Genomic DNA, 17,293 nt, shown 5'->3' with positions numbered 1-17,293 from the left:
ACGACGACCGCCAACCATCTAGCCGCACGAACCAGTGGAAAAATAAGTCAGCCCTTTTGGACGTTCACCTTGCAGCGACCGCTTTTAGGTTTTAAAGAGACCCTGCAGCACCTTTTTGATCTTATTTCCAAATCTTAAATGCTTGCAGGACGTAGTCAACCAACACAACCAGTACTTAGAGTGGGGTCGGAAAGCACCTCCGCCAAAAAATACTGCAGTATGCCCAGCAGATAACGTAGAAACTTGCTCAAAACATTTTCTCTCTTTCTACGTGTTGGCGTTCTTTGACCCGCTGGAATTGCATCATTACCGCGGTTTAGCGGCCATTTCCCGGCTCTCGTTCAGTTGCAGCTAGGGACGCATTAGATAGCCTCTTTAAAACAGAAAGACACGAAAGCAAAGCCGAACCGGAAGGCGTATCTGGTGCGACGAGCAAATCACGCAGTGCCGCTCCACGTTGGCGATAACTATAGCTTTCTCAGTTCTTTCAGACGCGAATGAGAGAGTGAAAGCGTTTTTTTGAAGTGCTGCAGGGCCCATTTAAGAACTAGGCATGTCTTTGGTATACGTAATCAGAGCCAATCGTCCGCAAAGGCATCAGCAATGTTTCGTGTGCAGACCACGCATGACAGGCCACTGATTGATGCGATGCATGATGGAATGTAATGCCTCTGCAGTAATAACCTAGAGAGGGCGCTGCGATCGCCGAGGTGAGCAGTCGTTTTCACATCGGCTCTGTCTTTCATACCTAATTACGCAGTGCTATTTGGATCAACCTTCGGTTTTCGTATTATCAATGTGTGCGCGAAGGTGATTACCTTCGACCGATACCGATTTTTTATCGAAATGTGCGTTTTTCGCCAATTTATCGAACTTTACCTACTCCGGCGCCACATGGACTCGCTAAGCCTAAGCGAACCCAGGGCTCGCTTGGCCTAGCCCGTACTCTTCGCCAACGACATGGAGACTTCCGCTCAATTAGCGGGGCCTTCGGACTCCAAAATGTGCGTGCAAGTGCAGGGCGAGGATATTTCGCCCGAAGAATACCACGATGAAGCTGGCTGGACCCAGGCCTGCGATCGCATGTCAAGACTTCGGCAACGCGCTTCGAACGGTAAGCCTGACGGCAATGCGAGCTCGAAATCGAAGTTCTTCACCAGCGCCCGTGTATCGGCGATTCGTGCGGCACGCATGCCAGGCATGCCTACGGAGGAAATCAAGATAGTGGTGAGGCCAAGGGGCGGCCTCGACATTCTCAAGACCGGCACCACCAACGTGGCCGCGGCGATTTTGGCAGCGGCAGGCATCGAGAGCGCGGCGGGGACCAGGGACACTATATGCCCCAACGTCCAGCAAAACATCATGGTAGTGAGCACTCCCAGCGAGGAAAACGCAGCAAAATACTCAAGAATTCAAGCGATACAAGTACAAGGCAAGCTCCACCAAGTTGGCGCTTATCGCACGGCGCCCCACGACACCGTCAAGGGCGTCATACCCGGCATCCCGACGGATGACGGCGCCGCCGAAATAGACAGGAACATCGTGAACGACCGCAACCCCCTCGCTGTCGGAGCCAAGCGCATCGGAAACACGACCACAGTTATCATCGCGTTTCAAGATCACAGGGTACCGAACTTCGTTCGTTACGGCGTAACCCTAATCCCGTGCAACTTGTATCGCAAGCAAATAGACGTGTGTCAGCAGTGCGGCAAAGTCGGCCACCGGCGCGACGTATGCCCCACACCGACCATGCGCGCGTGTCTTGCGTGCGGCGCGACCAACCCCACGGAGGACCACACATGTACCCCCAAGTGTAAACTGTGCGGAGGCGCTCACCCAACGGGCGACCGATTTTGCAAGGGAAAATTCAAGACGCCGTACGTCGTCCGGCGCCGGCAGTGGGAGCGTCGCGCCGCCGAGCAGCAGCAGCAACAGCAGCAGCTCTCGGCAAGCTCGTTCCCGCGCCTGGAAGGGTCACGTTCCCCAAGCAAGTCAAGGGCTCCTTCCAGGAGTCGCGCATCGTCACGAAGAAACAGCAGCTGCGACAAAAACAAACGGAGCCTCAGCCGCAACAGGTCACCGTCACGCGATCGCGTGAGTTGGGCCGACGTAACTAAGAGCGACAGCGGCAGAAGCACGCCGACCACGCCGCCACGGAGGCGAAATGACGAAGCAATGGACCGTCTCAAGGCAGCAAATGGCTCGCTACGAAAAAGAAACATCGAACTGGAAGCCTCAGTTAACAACCTGACCAAGGAAATCGCCGAGATACGCAAGTTACTGCGTATATCGAAACCCGCCGCTACGAACCCCACCCCTGCACCGTCGCCATCCCCGACTCACTCGCCACCAACCCCACCGCCGGTTACAGAGTCAAGACCGCAGATTATGCCCGAGGAGGAAATGTCAATGACCGAACTCCACGATGAAATGGAGACTGAGCCCGTAACCAAGAAACGCGCGCTCGAGTCGCGGAGATCCCGCAAAGAAGCGGAACAGTTCGAAGCAACGCTTGAGGCCAAGCTAGAAGCCAAGTTTGACGCAAGATTCAACAAGCTGGAGGAGCTCATTATCACGTCTTTCAAGAAAATCGAAGCAAAGTTCGAGTTCATCGAGCAGACCTTACGCCCAATCGTACGCCACCCGACCTTTGCACCAATGTTCGTGAACCACCCTTATAACCAAGAGCAACAACAACCCTTCACCCTAACGCAATCATGGCCGCCAACCCAACAGCAGCAGTAAAACCACGGTTGGATCTCACGATCTGGCAGTGGAATTGCCACAGCTTTGATCACAAGAAGGCGGTAATACAACAGCACACAGCGATGGTTAACAGGAAACCAGACGTGATCATGCTCCAAGAGACGGTCTCGGCGGCCCCGTCCCTCCCCGGGTACAAAGCACACATTAGCCCCGACCAAGGCCGTGGCGTGTGTACTTTCGTCCGCAAGGGTCTCACCTTTGTGGAGCACACGATAAAGCAAGGAAACATCAAGATTCAGTACACCTTTACGGAGATCATACCGAGCAAGCAACGCAAGGGCAGCCTGTTCCTGCTCAACGTTTACAGCAACCCCAAGCACATACACCAGAAATTCCGCTCCCTCCTCCGCCAGGCCAGCACAAAGGCCAGGGGCAGCACGCTCGCGATCGGTGGCGACTTTAACGCGTCGCACACAGCATGGGGCTACCTCCGAGACACGATCAAGAGCAGAGACCTGCTGCAAAGCGCCCTGGACAACGACTACGTACTCACCACGGACCCCACCAACCCCACCAGGATAGGCAACTCCGTGGCAAGGGACACTACACCAGACCTCACTTTTGTCAAGAACGATCGAACGGGCAAGATTGCGTGGGCAAACACCGGAGTTGATCTTGGCAGTGACCACTACATTCTCGAGATCACGATACCCAGCACGATCGGGGGTAACACCGTGCTGCACAAATGGACAGATTGGGACTGTTTCCGACAGAACCAACCCAAGGATTGTCCGGTCATCCGAGACATAGGTGAGTGGTCCGCCGCGCTTCGCAAAGCCGTGCGATCAGCCACCAAAACCGTGGAGACCGACGAAGACATAGTAAGCGTGGATAGCCGCCTTGCCCACCTCATCGAGGCCAAACACTCAATCATGGAACGCTGGAAGAAACATACTGAACCGTAAACTGCGCAAGAAAGTGGTCGAGTTAAATCGGGCCATCGAGATCCACTGCAAACTCCTCTGCAAACAGCAGTGGAACGAGATCTGTAACAAAGCCGATGGACAATTACATCGTGGCAGAACGTGGAACCTCCTACGACACCTGCTTGACGAGGCTAAAACCAAGTCACACCAACGAGACCGCCTCGCTAGGCTCATGCACACAGCGGTGCAGCAGGAAGGTAAAGACGCTGTGCTCAAGAAGCTGGAGGACAAATACCTACCTGCTACCCCCACGGAGCACCACCCACCGTACGCAGGGTCACCCAATGCGTGGCTAGACCGGGACATCACGATGGCAGAGGTGCGAGCTGCGCTGCACGAGCTAAACACCCGCTCGGCAGCCGGCCCGGACCTGGTCACGAACAAGATGCTTAAAAACCTAGACGACCCATCGATAGAGGCCCTTACCCAATACTACAATGAGTGCTGGCGATCGGGCAGGCTACCGTGCCAGTGGAAATGTGCCAAGACCATCCTGATCCCTAAACCGGGCAAGCCGCCAGACACCAACAACCTCCGTCCAATCGCGCTCACGTCCTGCGTGGGCAAGGTGCTGGAGCGCGTGCTCGCGCGCAGATGGCAAGAGTACCTTGAAAAGGAAGGCATATATATCCAGACTCCATGATAGGGTTTCGACACAAGCTGAGCACGCAAGACGCCATGCTCCAGCTTATGGCGGAAATAATCGACAAGGAAGGCACGAGAGATAACAGAGTAATCCTTGGGCTGGATCTCCAGAGTGCTTTCGACAAGGTAAAGCATTCGGCGATCTTGGCACAAGTTTCCAAGTTGAACATGGGCGAAACCAGCTATAACTATATCAAGGACTTCCTTACGGATCGGATGGTAGAACTCCACGCGGGGGACCTACAGCTTAAAAAGAAGATGCTCGGAAGCACAGGCACACCGCAAGGATCGGTCGTCTCACCGTGCCTCTTCAACCTCGTCATGATTGGGGTTGCGGAGGCGCTAGCGCGAACGGGCGTCCGGCATACTATATACGCCGACGACATCACGCTCTGGGTTGCCGGCGGCAGCGACGCATACATCGAGAGTCAACTGCAAGCGGCAGTCACCGCCATCGAGCAGCATCTCGTTGGTACCGGCCTGCTCTGTTCGCCTAGCAAGTCTGAACTACTCGTGCTCGCACCGAAACGCAGGGGCAATACGCCACAGCGCGAAGCCAACCGTATCAAAATAGTCACCGCATCGGGGCAACGCATCCCCGAAGTAACAAGACTCAAGGTTTTGGGCATGATCATTGACAAGAACAACAGCAACGGTGAAACCCTTGCCAAGCTCAACAGCAAGACGGCCGAGGCAATTCGCCTCATTCGCCGCATTTCTTCGAGAAGAACGGGCATGAAGGAGGACAACCTCGTGAGACTAGTCCAGTCCTTCGTGATCAGCCACATTACGTACGTGGCCGCGTACCATAACTGGAAGGTCATGGAACGGGCCAAGATCAATACACTCATACGTAAGGCTTACAAATCGGCACTGGGCCTTATGGAAACCACGAGCACTGCGCGCTTACTACAGCTAGGAGTGCACAATACCCTGGAAGAAATCACGGAGGCTCAGTTGGCGGCACAGCTGGAACGTCTCTCCATGACAAAGACGGGACGCCAAATCCTCGAGAACCTTGGCTACAACCCTCGCACGCCGGACCGGCAACAGCGTGACATAAACGAGGAAGCGATGGCACACATATGCGTTGACCCAATACCTAGAAACGTGCACCCGGAGCACAACAAGGAGAGGCGTGCAGCGCGGGCCAAAGCCATCATCAAGATGCATGCCAAAGACGACTACGCGCGTTACGTCGACGCAGCAGAGTACCAGCACGAAGGCTACGTCGCGGTCGCCGTTAAGGCCTCCACGGGCCCTAAGACGACGACTGCGAGTGTACGGTGCACCGAAGCCACGGACGCCGAGGAGGTCGCCATCGCCCTGGCCATCTCTGAGGTTGAGTGCCGCACAGTGCTCTGTGACTCGAGAATGGCCGTACGCAACTACGCGAAAGGTCGCGTTTGCGCAAAGGCGGCCGCCATCATCGGCAAGGCAAGGCTCCAGGGCAGAGACGTTCGTGTCAAGTGGTTTCCGGCGCACGTGGGCGAATGCGCAACCGCACCCAACCACAACGAGACGGCACACTCGGAGGCGCGAGCACTTACCCTCCGCTCCTCCGAGACCGACCGTCCGTGGTGCTTCGCGAACAAAGATCGCCTTGTGAGCTACAACGAGATCACCAAGGCTTACCGCCTGGCTCGATGGGTCATGCCACCCCCCCACCAGGGCCTGAGCCGGGAGGAAGCAGTTCTACTACGACAGCTCCAGACCGGGTCCATCCTCGCCCCGGCAACGCTGCACAGGTTTCATCCAGAACTTTATTCGACGGACGTGTGTAAAGTGTGTGGTGTGGGTCTGGCAGACCAGTGGCACATCTTCTGGGACTGTGCCCGGTTTCGAACGAAGCTCAATCAAGAACTTATCCGCCGCAGCTCCAGGACGCTGTACGCAGTAGCGACAAGGACACTCAACTCTGGGCCGTCCAGCAAGTCCGGGGTGCGCTCGAAAAGCACAGACCAGGCGACCCGGTGACGGGAAGCGTTGGCGCTGCGCCTAGTAACGGCAATCCGGGCAATCCCTAGGACGACGCCAGGCCCGCGTCGCGGCGCTTAGTCGTTTTGCAGACACAAATACAGTTTTTCCTAATCCTAATCCTAATCCGTTAACGCCGTCAGCTGAAATTCAATCGAGCCAAAGCCTCTCGCCGCGTGCACTCGCCGCGGTGGATCAGTGGCTGAGGTGTTGTGCCACTGAGCACGAGGACGCGGGTTCGATTCCCGGCCACGGCGGCCGCTTTTCTGCTGGAAGCGAAAAGCAAAAGCAAAAACGCCCGTGTGTACGAGATTTCGGCGCACGTTAAAGATCGCCAGGTGGTCAAAATTAAACCGGAGCCTTCCACTACGGTGCGCCGCATCGCCTGTGTTATGTCGGCGCGTTAAACTTAATAATAAATCGCTCTCGCCTCGAGCGCAGCGGAATGGGGCGCAGTCACAACTGTAGTGCGGAAAGCGGAAGTCCTTCTGGGAGGCTCGCCGTCAATTAATAATATGGCGGAGAAAAAAGAAAACGTACGTAATTTCAGCAAACAACACGCTTGCGCAGTAAAGTTCATTCTTCACGTGTCGCCGCTTCCGTCGATGAGGGATTATTTTGTATCTTGCGGCGTATAGGCACGTGGCAGTGATGTTAGCTGCCGGAGCAGCACCACCATTTTACATATCGTCACGGTGTGAATCGTGATTTTAATGCGAGAGCGTTACGACACCCAGTGAGCATGTTTCGTGTGCATGAGGCGTGCGCATTCTCCCTTGCTCATCAGCAATGATCGTTGAAAGGCACCACCACGGCAACTCATGCGGGCGCTGACATCACGACAGCTAAAAAAAAAATGGCAAAAAAGCAAATCGAGTCTCTGAAAAAGCGATGGGTCGTCTAGATTGCGAATAGACGCGGAATAAATGTGCCGTAATAAGAAATTATTGCAAGTAAAATCGTCTAATTACATGAATTTGGAAATTACTGTTCAAATATCCCGCGACCCCATCCATGGTGTAAGCTCTGTCGGTCAAATTGACAAATGGTGTCACGCATCCAAGCACCAGGCCCCTTCACTGCGTTGACGGAATGTCCACTTGGAATCACTTGGCAGACTGGCGACACCCCACGCACACGCTTCACCAGCATTAAACTTCTCCGTGGCTGAGGTGCTCGTACTCGACTCATGTGCCGTCAGGTTCACCTGTCACGCGATATGACATCGACACCGCAAGCACCACTCTAACCGCAGTTCAATCTCCCACAACGTGCTGATGTTGCGCGGTGATAAAACACCCGGGCCCTGCTCTGGACAGCAGGGTTTCAGTTTCTAACGAACTCAAAAGAGGTATTTTTTTACCTGAACTGGCTGCACTGGTGCAAGCAGTGCAGCATATTCTCATTTTTTTACTAACCAATATTCTCAGTAGCACTATGCACTGGGACACCGCAATAATATGCACCAGTTCAGGTAGAAAATGCCTGTAATGTTCTCAACTTTTTGGTTCACATTACAGAAAATATTTCACATACGCACTTTGCACAAATTCCTAAAGTGCAGCGTTTTTTTATTTTTTCAGCGGTGGCGAACATCTACACCACCGTTTCGCACACGGGACACTTAAAGGCCCCCTGCAAGGCATTTGATAAACGCTTTCACTCTTTGCTTCGTGTCTGGAAGCACTGCAAAAGCTACAGTTATCGCCAGCACGGAGCGGCACTGCGTGATTTGCTCGTCGCAGCAGATACGCCTTCCGTTCCTGCTTTGTTTTTGTAGCTTTATTTGTAGCTTTGTAGCTTTAACAGCCGCTACATGACCTTAATGACGTTATGTGAGCCGCCTATGAACGCCAAGACAGGCAAAGAAAGAAAAATGTTTTGAGCGAGTTTGCAAGTTATCCGATAAGCATAGATCAAAATTTTTGTTTTAGGTACTTTGCAACCCCCTAATCTAAGTACTGGATGTGTTGGGCGACTACGTTCTGCGGGCATTTAGGATTTCAAATAAAGTTGAAAAAAGTGTTGCGGGTTCACTGTAAGGCTTTTGGCCTAAAGTTTGAAAAACAGAAATTTGGTGTCAGTATTTTAATTTTGTTCCGGTGTAGCTCTTTACTAGTAGTGCGGCATATAATAATTGCATTTTATGAGGCAACAATGGAACTACAAATATAAGTTTGCGTACGCTGAAGCGTGCATAGAACTCAAAATCAAACTTGTTTTAAGAAGAGGAAAGTGGTGCGGTAAAGAAACAGCAATTGTCTCACAGAATTAATTCTTCCATCTCATCCAGAGCAAGCAGGGGTTTGGGACGTCCCGTGAAAGGCATCTTTCTTGCAATGCTGGGCATAAAGTCCAAGGATTCGCCATCGGCCAAGCTCAAGGCGAGCTTCTTGACGATCTGGTGCAGTCGTTGCTGGAAGACAGCCTTGTCGCGTAAACGTCGCCCCAGCAAAAATTCTACGACGTTATTTGTGATGCAGGCAATCAGGGGATCATGCAGGTACACTGCTTCTCCTTTTGTCTCACCAATCCGTTGTGTGAATCGGCTCACTTCCGCCTGTTTGAGATGGATACAGTGGGAGGGTGTTACCATAAAAATATATGTACGTAAATGTTCACGTAATGTCTTATTTTGTAGCACCTTTTTGTTTTTTTTCTCTCGTGTTTTGTATTTTTATTTGCTCTAAATCTTCCTTTGTCCGACTTGTTATACCTGCACGTTGTACGCAATCAACCTGTGAATGTATCGCTGCTGCAGGGCGTCACAACACGAGCCTCCTGAAATTTAGGCTTGCTCGCAACTATACTGATGTACGTTTATGAGTTAAATAAATATTATCCTAACTTATATTGTGTTATCATCATTGAAAATTGAGTGTGAAAGAAGAGCGGGTAATGAGAACCATGTAGAGTACAAAGAAGACATAAGCTTGATGATATCTGGTAGGGGACACACATTCTAAGCAAAGTGCAGTATTGGTCGAGTTGGTTATCCATCATTACTAAACAGCGCAACAAAAACACGGACTATAGCATAGGTACACAGGACGAGCGCTGACTTCCAACTGATCTTTTATTGAAAAAAACACATATTTATACCCCACACACCTACACACACGTGCCATAAATGCACACAACAAAACAAGCAATTCATCACAGCGGTGCTATTTTTTTCAATAAAAGATCAGTTGGAAGTCAGCGCTCGTCCTGTGTACCTCAGCTATAGTCCGTGTTTTTGTTGCGCTGTTTAGTAATGACACACATTCTGCCAGGCTACGACAGACCTAGACTGGTTCCTGCTGCTATTTCATTGCTCCTACCTTATTTTATGTCATGTTATCATAAATGGCAATTGAGGGCGCAAGAACAGCAGGTAATGAGAACCGTTTAGAGACCAAAAAATATAAGATTGATGATGACATCTCGTAGGGTACACACATTTCGAACAGTTGCCGTCAGGGCACCAGAATGCCCTGGGCAGGCAATCTGCCCTGGGCAGGCACGAATTTAAGCGACCACTGAACTAGACTCTGGTTCCTGTTGCCGTTTCTTTCTTTCCGAATGTTGTGTGCCAAAAAAATGTGCAACAGACGTAATTGACATGTGTTGGAACTTTTTCCCCCGAAGACAAAGAAGTGATCGCACATGTGAGTAGAAGAGGACGACGAGGAATGATGGCGGCGATCGGGCATTTTGAGTGTGTATTCTAACGTAAATACAGTTCTTTTCCCTTAACGAAGGCGTTGTAGTCACGACAACATGTGTTCAATACACTGCCCAGATACTAGATTTTATAGTTATTTATCTATTGGAAGGACGTGTGTAAACAGTTTTCCTACTTTATGTTGTGGCTGAAGTTTTTTGGCGAGATAAAGCTCAGTACTTTACAATACAGAATAGGACACCCATATTTAAGCTCCACCACAAGGCCAACAAAGAGTTCGTGAACGACTTCCTGGAAAAACAATGAAAGTATGAAATTGCGGATTTTTAGCAATCATCTAATAATCACATCTGCTAAGCCCACCAAATTTCTGTTTACCATAGTTAACAGGTGGTGAGCATGGTTTGCTAATGAGAATATTTTTGTACAACCGTATTAGTGCAGCGTCCGTAAAATGAAAAGCGTTAACCGAAACCACTTTTCTGTCACGGTATTGCCGAGGGTGAAAGGATCGGAAAAAGCAGCCCCCAGAATCCGTGCAATTTACTTACATAATTCCTGAAGGGCTGGAATGAACAGTTGGCGTTCGCTGAACTTTTAGAGGCGACGACATTCGTTCTCCAAGTAGCTTGGGTAGCTTGGGAACATTCGTATGTCTTTGATTTCTCACATGGAAATATTATTCTTACTCGGATGCCTTCTTTACCTACAAAGGTGTGTGGCACTGCTGGCAGAAAGGGAGGCGACGGTTTGCCACTCAGGAGTGACCGAGAATGACCCCATTTTGTCGCCATTAGGGGCCCAGCTTGTTACGATGCGCTTAAGAAGGAGCAATCACGATAAAATAAAAGGGCTCATATTTTGACTTGAAGAACGCATATAAACGCCAAAAGCATAACACCAAAACTAAAACCCATATTTGTACACTTTGTTGGAGTAGTTTTGGCGCCTCAAACGCCATTATTTTATTTTTATACCGTTAGTCTCTGTTCGCGTCGTCGCGCAACTCGGCGCTTTTATCGACTGCGTCAGTCGCCGCGCTGTCTTTTCTGCCCTAGCAAAACTCATTGCTGGGTTCTAATAGCTGCCACTGCCGTTGACGTACGCTTCTACTCATCTATCTGAAATATTCATAATGTTCTTGTCATTTGGAACCACTCTGCCAGTCTCAGAACTCTGTCCCAGTTTGCTTCAGGCTTCGTCACCATAGGCATGAGGCCGAATTTTGCTGCATCCATGACTTCAGGATTAACTATAAAAATGGATGATTTTCCAACTTTCTTTTCCCTCCACGGCATCATACCACTCCGAATAATCTAAGAACATCCAAGTGAAACACTGGAAATGAATACAGTGACATATACTCAAATACACAAAATCACTAGAATTTTCTTACAAGTGGCAACATTTGCCGAGACATCATCATTTGCAGTGCGATGGTTTGGTGAGAACGCAAGGTCTATTGAGCCTTGCCGTTACTTTCTTAGCCATCAGCCTTCGTGGTGGTATTGCACTTATTCTTGTTTTGCAAATGGCGAAGACGGTATGGAAGGAGATGTGGGCCTAGGTATGAAATAAAAATGACCTTTTGATTTTCGATACGTGGAAAACTAATGAGCCGATTACCCAGAGAAGTTTCCGCAATGAAGCCGAATATCTCGGATCGTATTCTCGTCAGTTTGGGGAGTCACTAAGGCTTTGTGTTTATATTTAACTGCGTGTGGGGTTGAAATGACGTTCTATGAAATGTGCATGATATTTGCATGCAAACGAAACATTGTTCTTGTTCTTGTAGCGTGGTATCTGTACTAATGTTTGTGATTTCACCCCCCGCATTTTTTCTCACTTACCCTCATTAGATCTTCCCCGGCAGATGTGGTAAATCCAATGTTCTTCAATGTGCTCATGCAAAATCTCTTGTTGGCAGCCCATGTTTCTCCATTGAGATATGCGAGTCCTAAAAAGACAAGACGGCGCGAAGTTGTTTAACCGCTAGGTGGCGGATACTTACTGTCATTCACAGCAAAGCAACGATGGCTGTTTGTTTTACATTCGAAGAAATTGCCAGTTGGATCCTTTAAAAATACCACGAAGCGTTGTGGTCCTCAAAGATATCGTTATTTTGTTATTTTGATCCGAAAATTTTGTTATCTTGTCCTTGGTAATTACATCTGTTCACCTTCAACGTTTACAACCAACGGCTCAAAGTTACAGTGGTCCAAGATCACGCACAGAGTAAAGACAAAATTCAAAAGAACCGCGACAGATATGTACAGGAAATTAAAAAAAATAGATGACTAGTACCTAACGCCTTTAGGAAAATGTTTTAACGTTAGCCAAAAATCTGTAATATATACAGTTACTTATGAGCAACAAAAATACGCTCATTTAGTTGATGGTTCAATTTTGTTAATCCTTCGCATGTAACAAATGTGTCCTCTTCGTCTGCGTCCGTCGCTTGTCAGTACGCAGTCTGTTCGTTTAAGAAAATGTAAAGAAAACTTGACTTGTAACTCACCCGTATTTGTTGCGCTCGGTGAGAACATTGTATGTAACGTCTCTCACGGTTAACTAAATGTAGAGCCGCATACTTATTGTCCAAAATGTTGCTTTGGTATCCTTAACGGCTTCTGTGCGAGTTTTTATTGTCTTGTGTCTTAATTTCTTTCCTTTTGGTATTTACCGGTCTTCTTACCCAAAAAACGCTAATTACTGCATATAAATTGAACCAAACCTGCCCAAAGGAGGCACAATATGACTCAGAAAGTGTCAAAAAGCTTTCCTGGTCGTTTTTTACAGCCTTTTTACAATGAGAGTTAATATTTTGACGAGCAGGACGACCCCTTCTGCCACTCTCTTACTATACACTGTTTTTTTTTATGTTCAAGCCGCCACCAAGGCCTCGAATGTTGCTGCGATCGGGAGCTCTCCAGTTCTGAGTTAACAGATAGACATCTCTTAATAAATTTGTCTACGCGAAATGACAACAAAAATTGGCAGTTACCCGGAAAGTCAGCCTGTACTTACAAAAGTGCTCTAATTCTTCAGTACGCGATATTCTTGTGAACATGCAGGGGTTGTAGTGTTTCATAAACATTTACAAAAAGCTTGTTCGGTACTAAATAGTTGTTGCTCTAATATTTACATACACATAATAACTCTGGAGCTGAAGCATGGAGGGAGTTGTTTTCAGTAAACGTTTTAGTAAAGTCATTGCTAAATGCTTTCTCAGTTTCACAGCATCGTTGAATTGAGGGAGAAACGCGGTGTTACCGATTAAAAAATGCATGTAATGTATGCGTCCTATAAATAGGCATGTAAAGATGCGTTCTTCAAATAGATTTTCTAGCCATATCTTGCTGAGGACGAGTCAAGCATCTATTTGACCGGCAAATATTTTAATGTTGCATCCATGAGTGTCGTCCGGCTGCTGGGCTAGGCAGACGAATGCATTGATCACATGGAAGCCCGCGGGAATTGCGCACTTTCAGCTGATATCCTCATTCCCACTCACAGACCAGGGTTGCGTCTTGCACGCATGTTTGTTATTAATTTAGGAAAATATGACCTATGCTGAAAGAAAAAAAAACAATGCCAGTACACCTCACTACTTCTCCGGAATTGTGAATGCGACGCAATAATCTCAGATTGAACGCCGCTCGTCCTTCTAGTTTTTGGCTGCAAGTAATTGTGGCCAGGTGACTTCTGCGCTGCGCCAGGTGATCGGGGCTTGTGCGTGAGAGGCGCCGGGCATGAAGCTCACAGCCACAGCTGCAACTCTGCGCTTGCCACGCCGCTCTGCATTGCCTAGAAGCGCTGCCCTAAACTTGTGTTTTAAAGCAAAGCTATACTAACCTCGCCGAGCAGTTTCACCGACGCGGTAAATTTGACCTTCATTTGATCGTATCTGCACCGTGCCCTTGGCAACGCATGACGTGACTCGCCCGGCTGAGCTTCGCCGAGGGCAGCGTTCGCTAGCCACCAAAGCCGCCGCTGCCAGCTTGGCGCATGCACTCTCCGCAGCAGTAGTAGTAGTTCCACTTTATTCCCGTAGCTGTTTCGCGCCTGACCACGTGACCGTGCGCATGTGAGCATGACCATGGATGTGAGCGAGACCGGACCGTATTCTCTGAGCGTTGCGCGGGAGATGGCTTTAAGCCGTCGTCGGCAAGCGGCTTCTGACAACCCCGCGGGTATCGGCCGGGTAGCGGTGCGGCTCGAAAAACGGCAGAAGCGGGACAACAACCGTTGACAAAGCAGAGTTTGGATGAATAGCGTAATAATTACAGCAAAATCCAAGGTTAACCAAGTGCAACCAAGCCTTAACCGGGTTAAGCCAATCCTTCAATTTGCATATTCAGGGATAAACGAACTAAGCTGCAGCCATTTTTTATTCCACTTTGAAACTCGCGCTTAACTCCTCATGGTTTCGAACGCCCCTCGAGGAGCCGTTTCTCTGTTCCAGACGCAACGCCGATACCGGAGGCTGCCTTTTTTGAAGAAGGAACCACACATTGCGTTTTGCCATAATTAGTTAGTGATCTACCGAGTAGTTTATATCCTTGAATTGTAGGTGTGACTAAATGCCATTAGGTGTCTTTTAGAATTGTTTAGAGACCTTACCCTCGCAGACTTCTTTCAGGCCTATTAGGGTAACATACGTAACAAGTACCTGATATGACTAGAAGATGTCTCAAATTGAGTGAGCAGAATTTCCGGCACAGTTTTAATTACGCATCCTCGCGCGAACCTTGTCAAATTTTGTTTGAAATTTCAGAATGTCACACCTATTCCACAAAACAATTATTTTGTTTTCGCGTTTTAACTATGTTGATATTCCAATGGTAATTGAAGGTACCGCATTTGAAACACAAGTGATTTCTTTAGTTCCAACGTCGTTCAGGTGCGGCTCTGCAGGTTGCAGTAAGACAGCGGGTCTTTTTCATGAACATGCTAGAATTTAACAAGAGCTTTAAACATGAACACTTCAATATGGCTGGTAAAAAGTCCAATAGAATAAACGAGGGGAAGTTGTAAAATGTAGGCGTCGGTATTTCCTGAAAACGAACAAATGCGTCGCCTATAAGGAAAACGGAAGGGAAAACGGGCTATTTATGGCTATTAGCTTCAATTTCAAATTTCCCATCTTTGAGTGTCACGCGTTACATTTGCGATGGGTTACATTTACGTTCCTCGCAAATCTTTTGCATCGAAGACGAGAGCAATGATGACGAACACTTCGGTGATTGCCTTAACCTTAACCTTGGCCGAAGGCGTTAGGTCACCGTGTCAGCTTTAATTGTAAATTATTCATATAATGTTGACACCTGTAGGTTAGCGCCAAATTTTCGCACTTACCTGGGTAGTTTTCGAAGTTCAAAAGAAAGCAGCTTGAACGGTTTAGTATATCGTCTTTCGAATAAAAGGACTTTATAGATTCAATATCGTTGAGTACCACTATATAATTCAGGTTCACTCGAAGTCTGAAAAAGGGTCAATGTGAGAGGAATGAGACATATTACGAAGATTGTGCATATTTTAGAGTCTCATGCTCTACCGACCGAGCTAGCCGGGCTAACTGGCGTGTTCATGGTAGGTTTTGGCGATTACTACACCAGGCTGCCCAATCCTGCTCTGGTGAGGGAGTGCCTTACAGACAATGGTCTCCGAGATCAGGCCACACCCCGAGCCTCCTTCTGCAATTTCATCAACAAGCGGATTTCTTTTTTTAATCCGGTATGAATTGTGAGCCACCGGAACTAGAACCAAGTTCTTTCTGCACGCGAGGCGGATGCTCTACCTCTACGGGGTGGGGTGCAGCGGAAGGACCGTGACTCTAATACCGGTGCCGCACAATTCCCACCGGATTAAAAAAAATGTGCGTGTTGATGGAATTGCAGAATGAGGCTTGGGGTGCGGCCTGATCTCGGCGACCATTGCCGGTAACGCACTCCCTCACCAGAGCAGGATTAGTTATTCTGGTGTAGTACTGGCCACAACCTCCCATGAATACACCAATTAACCCAGGGCCCTCAGTCTCCAGTGGCTGCGAAGCAACTCACCACCACGGCGGTCCTACCTGGGGCGCAGTAGATGGTGCTAAGAATCCCTAGAGCCGGACAGGCTGCCATTGGAACCTGAACCTGGCAACGTTTAACACGAGAACTTTATCCAGCGAAGCGGGTGTAGAGAGGTGTTGTTCGAGAAATTAGAGCGCAGTAAATGGGGTGTCATAGGGTTTAGTGAGTTTAGGAGGACAGTTAAAGCCATTAGGGTGCTGAAAAATGGACATGCCCTATGTTACCGTAATCTAGTTGAGACAAGAGAAGTATGAGTGGGATCTCTGGTCAATAAAAGCATAGCTGTCAACATAGACGGATTAACGAAAGGGTAGCCTGTCTTGTAATTATGATTAATCAGAGGTACAAACTCAAGGTCGTACAGGGCTGTGCGCCTACATCCAGCTACGACGACCAGCTGTTGAACGCTTCTATGATGATGTGGAATCGGCAATAAATAAAGTAAGAACACAGTATACCGTAGTTGAGGGAAACTTCAATGCTAAAGTAGGCAAGAAGCAGGCTGGAGACAAGGTAATTTCGAACTATGATCATGGCTGAAGAAAAATCAGGGGGGACCTACTAGTCGAGTTTGCAGAACGAAATAACCTACGCATAATGAATACCTTCTTCTGCAAACGGGAGAACCGGAAGTGGACGTGGCGGAGCCCGAATGGGAAGCATAAAAATGAAATACACTTCCTATTATGCATTAACCCTGGTGTCGTGCAGGATGTGGAAGTTTTCGGAAGGGTAAGGTTTAGTGACCACCATATGGTAACATCTCGAATCAGACTAGATTTGAGAAGGGGCCGTAACAGGCTAGTACGAAAGAAGCCGATCAATGAGCTAAGACGTAAACATTAAGACGTAAATTAAGTTAAAGAATTCAGGATCGCGCTGCATAACGGATATACACCTTTTACCGAGGAAGCAGAATTCACGACACAGGAAGACAGCGACAATCTTACATGCATTAGCATGGTGCGTGCAGTAGACATCGGGGGCAGGATAGCTAGGCAGGATACTGGTAAACATTCCCAGAAGACGAAAGATGTAATTACGAAACGGCAAACCATGACAATATCCATCCCAGCTAACAGAATAGAACTAGCGGAGCTTTCGAATTTAATTGGCGTAAGACAGCTGACATACGGAGAGGATCAAATGAAGAGGATCGAACATGGAGAGGATCGAATATACTGTAAAGAAAAGAGGCAACCTGAAAGCAGTGAAGTGGTGACCAGGCATGG

General features: G+C 48.6%; 1 protein-coding gene across 1 annotated transcript in view; it reads right to left on the bottom strand.

Annotated features, from left to right (window-relative positions):
• The window catches only part of LOC144143403 (cytochrome P450 2A9-like), a 52,216-nt gene that overhangs the window by 6,160 nt on the left and 28,763 nt on the right, over window positions 1-17,293 (bottom strand). Inside the window, exons 3-5 of the mRNA XM_077675163.1 lie at window positions 15,340-15,464; window positions 11,832-11,938; window positions 8,582-8,874 (exon numbers count right to left, since the gene is read on the bottom strand). Of these exons, the coding sequence (XP_077531289.1) occupies window positions 8,582-8,874; window positions 11,832-11,938; window positions 15,340-15,464 (525 nt within the window). The remainder of the gene's footprint in view (window positions 1-8,581; window positions 8,875-11,831; window positions 11,939-15,339; window positions 15,465-17,293) is intronic.

This window comes from Haemaphysalis longicornis, unplaced genomic scaffold, assembly GCF_048455015.1.
Source record: "Haemaphysalis longicornis isolate Haplotype H1 unplaced genomic scaffold, Haemaphysalis longicornis Haplotype H1 scaffold_6, whole genome shotgun sequence".
Taxonomy (NCBI): Eukaryota; Metazoa; Arthropoda; class Arachnida; order Ixodida; family Ixodidae; genus Haemaphysalis; species Haemaphysalis longicornis.
The sequence above is the reverse complement of the archived record's forward strand: the minus strand, read 5'-3'. Positions and strand labels throughout refer to the sequence as shown.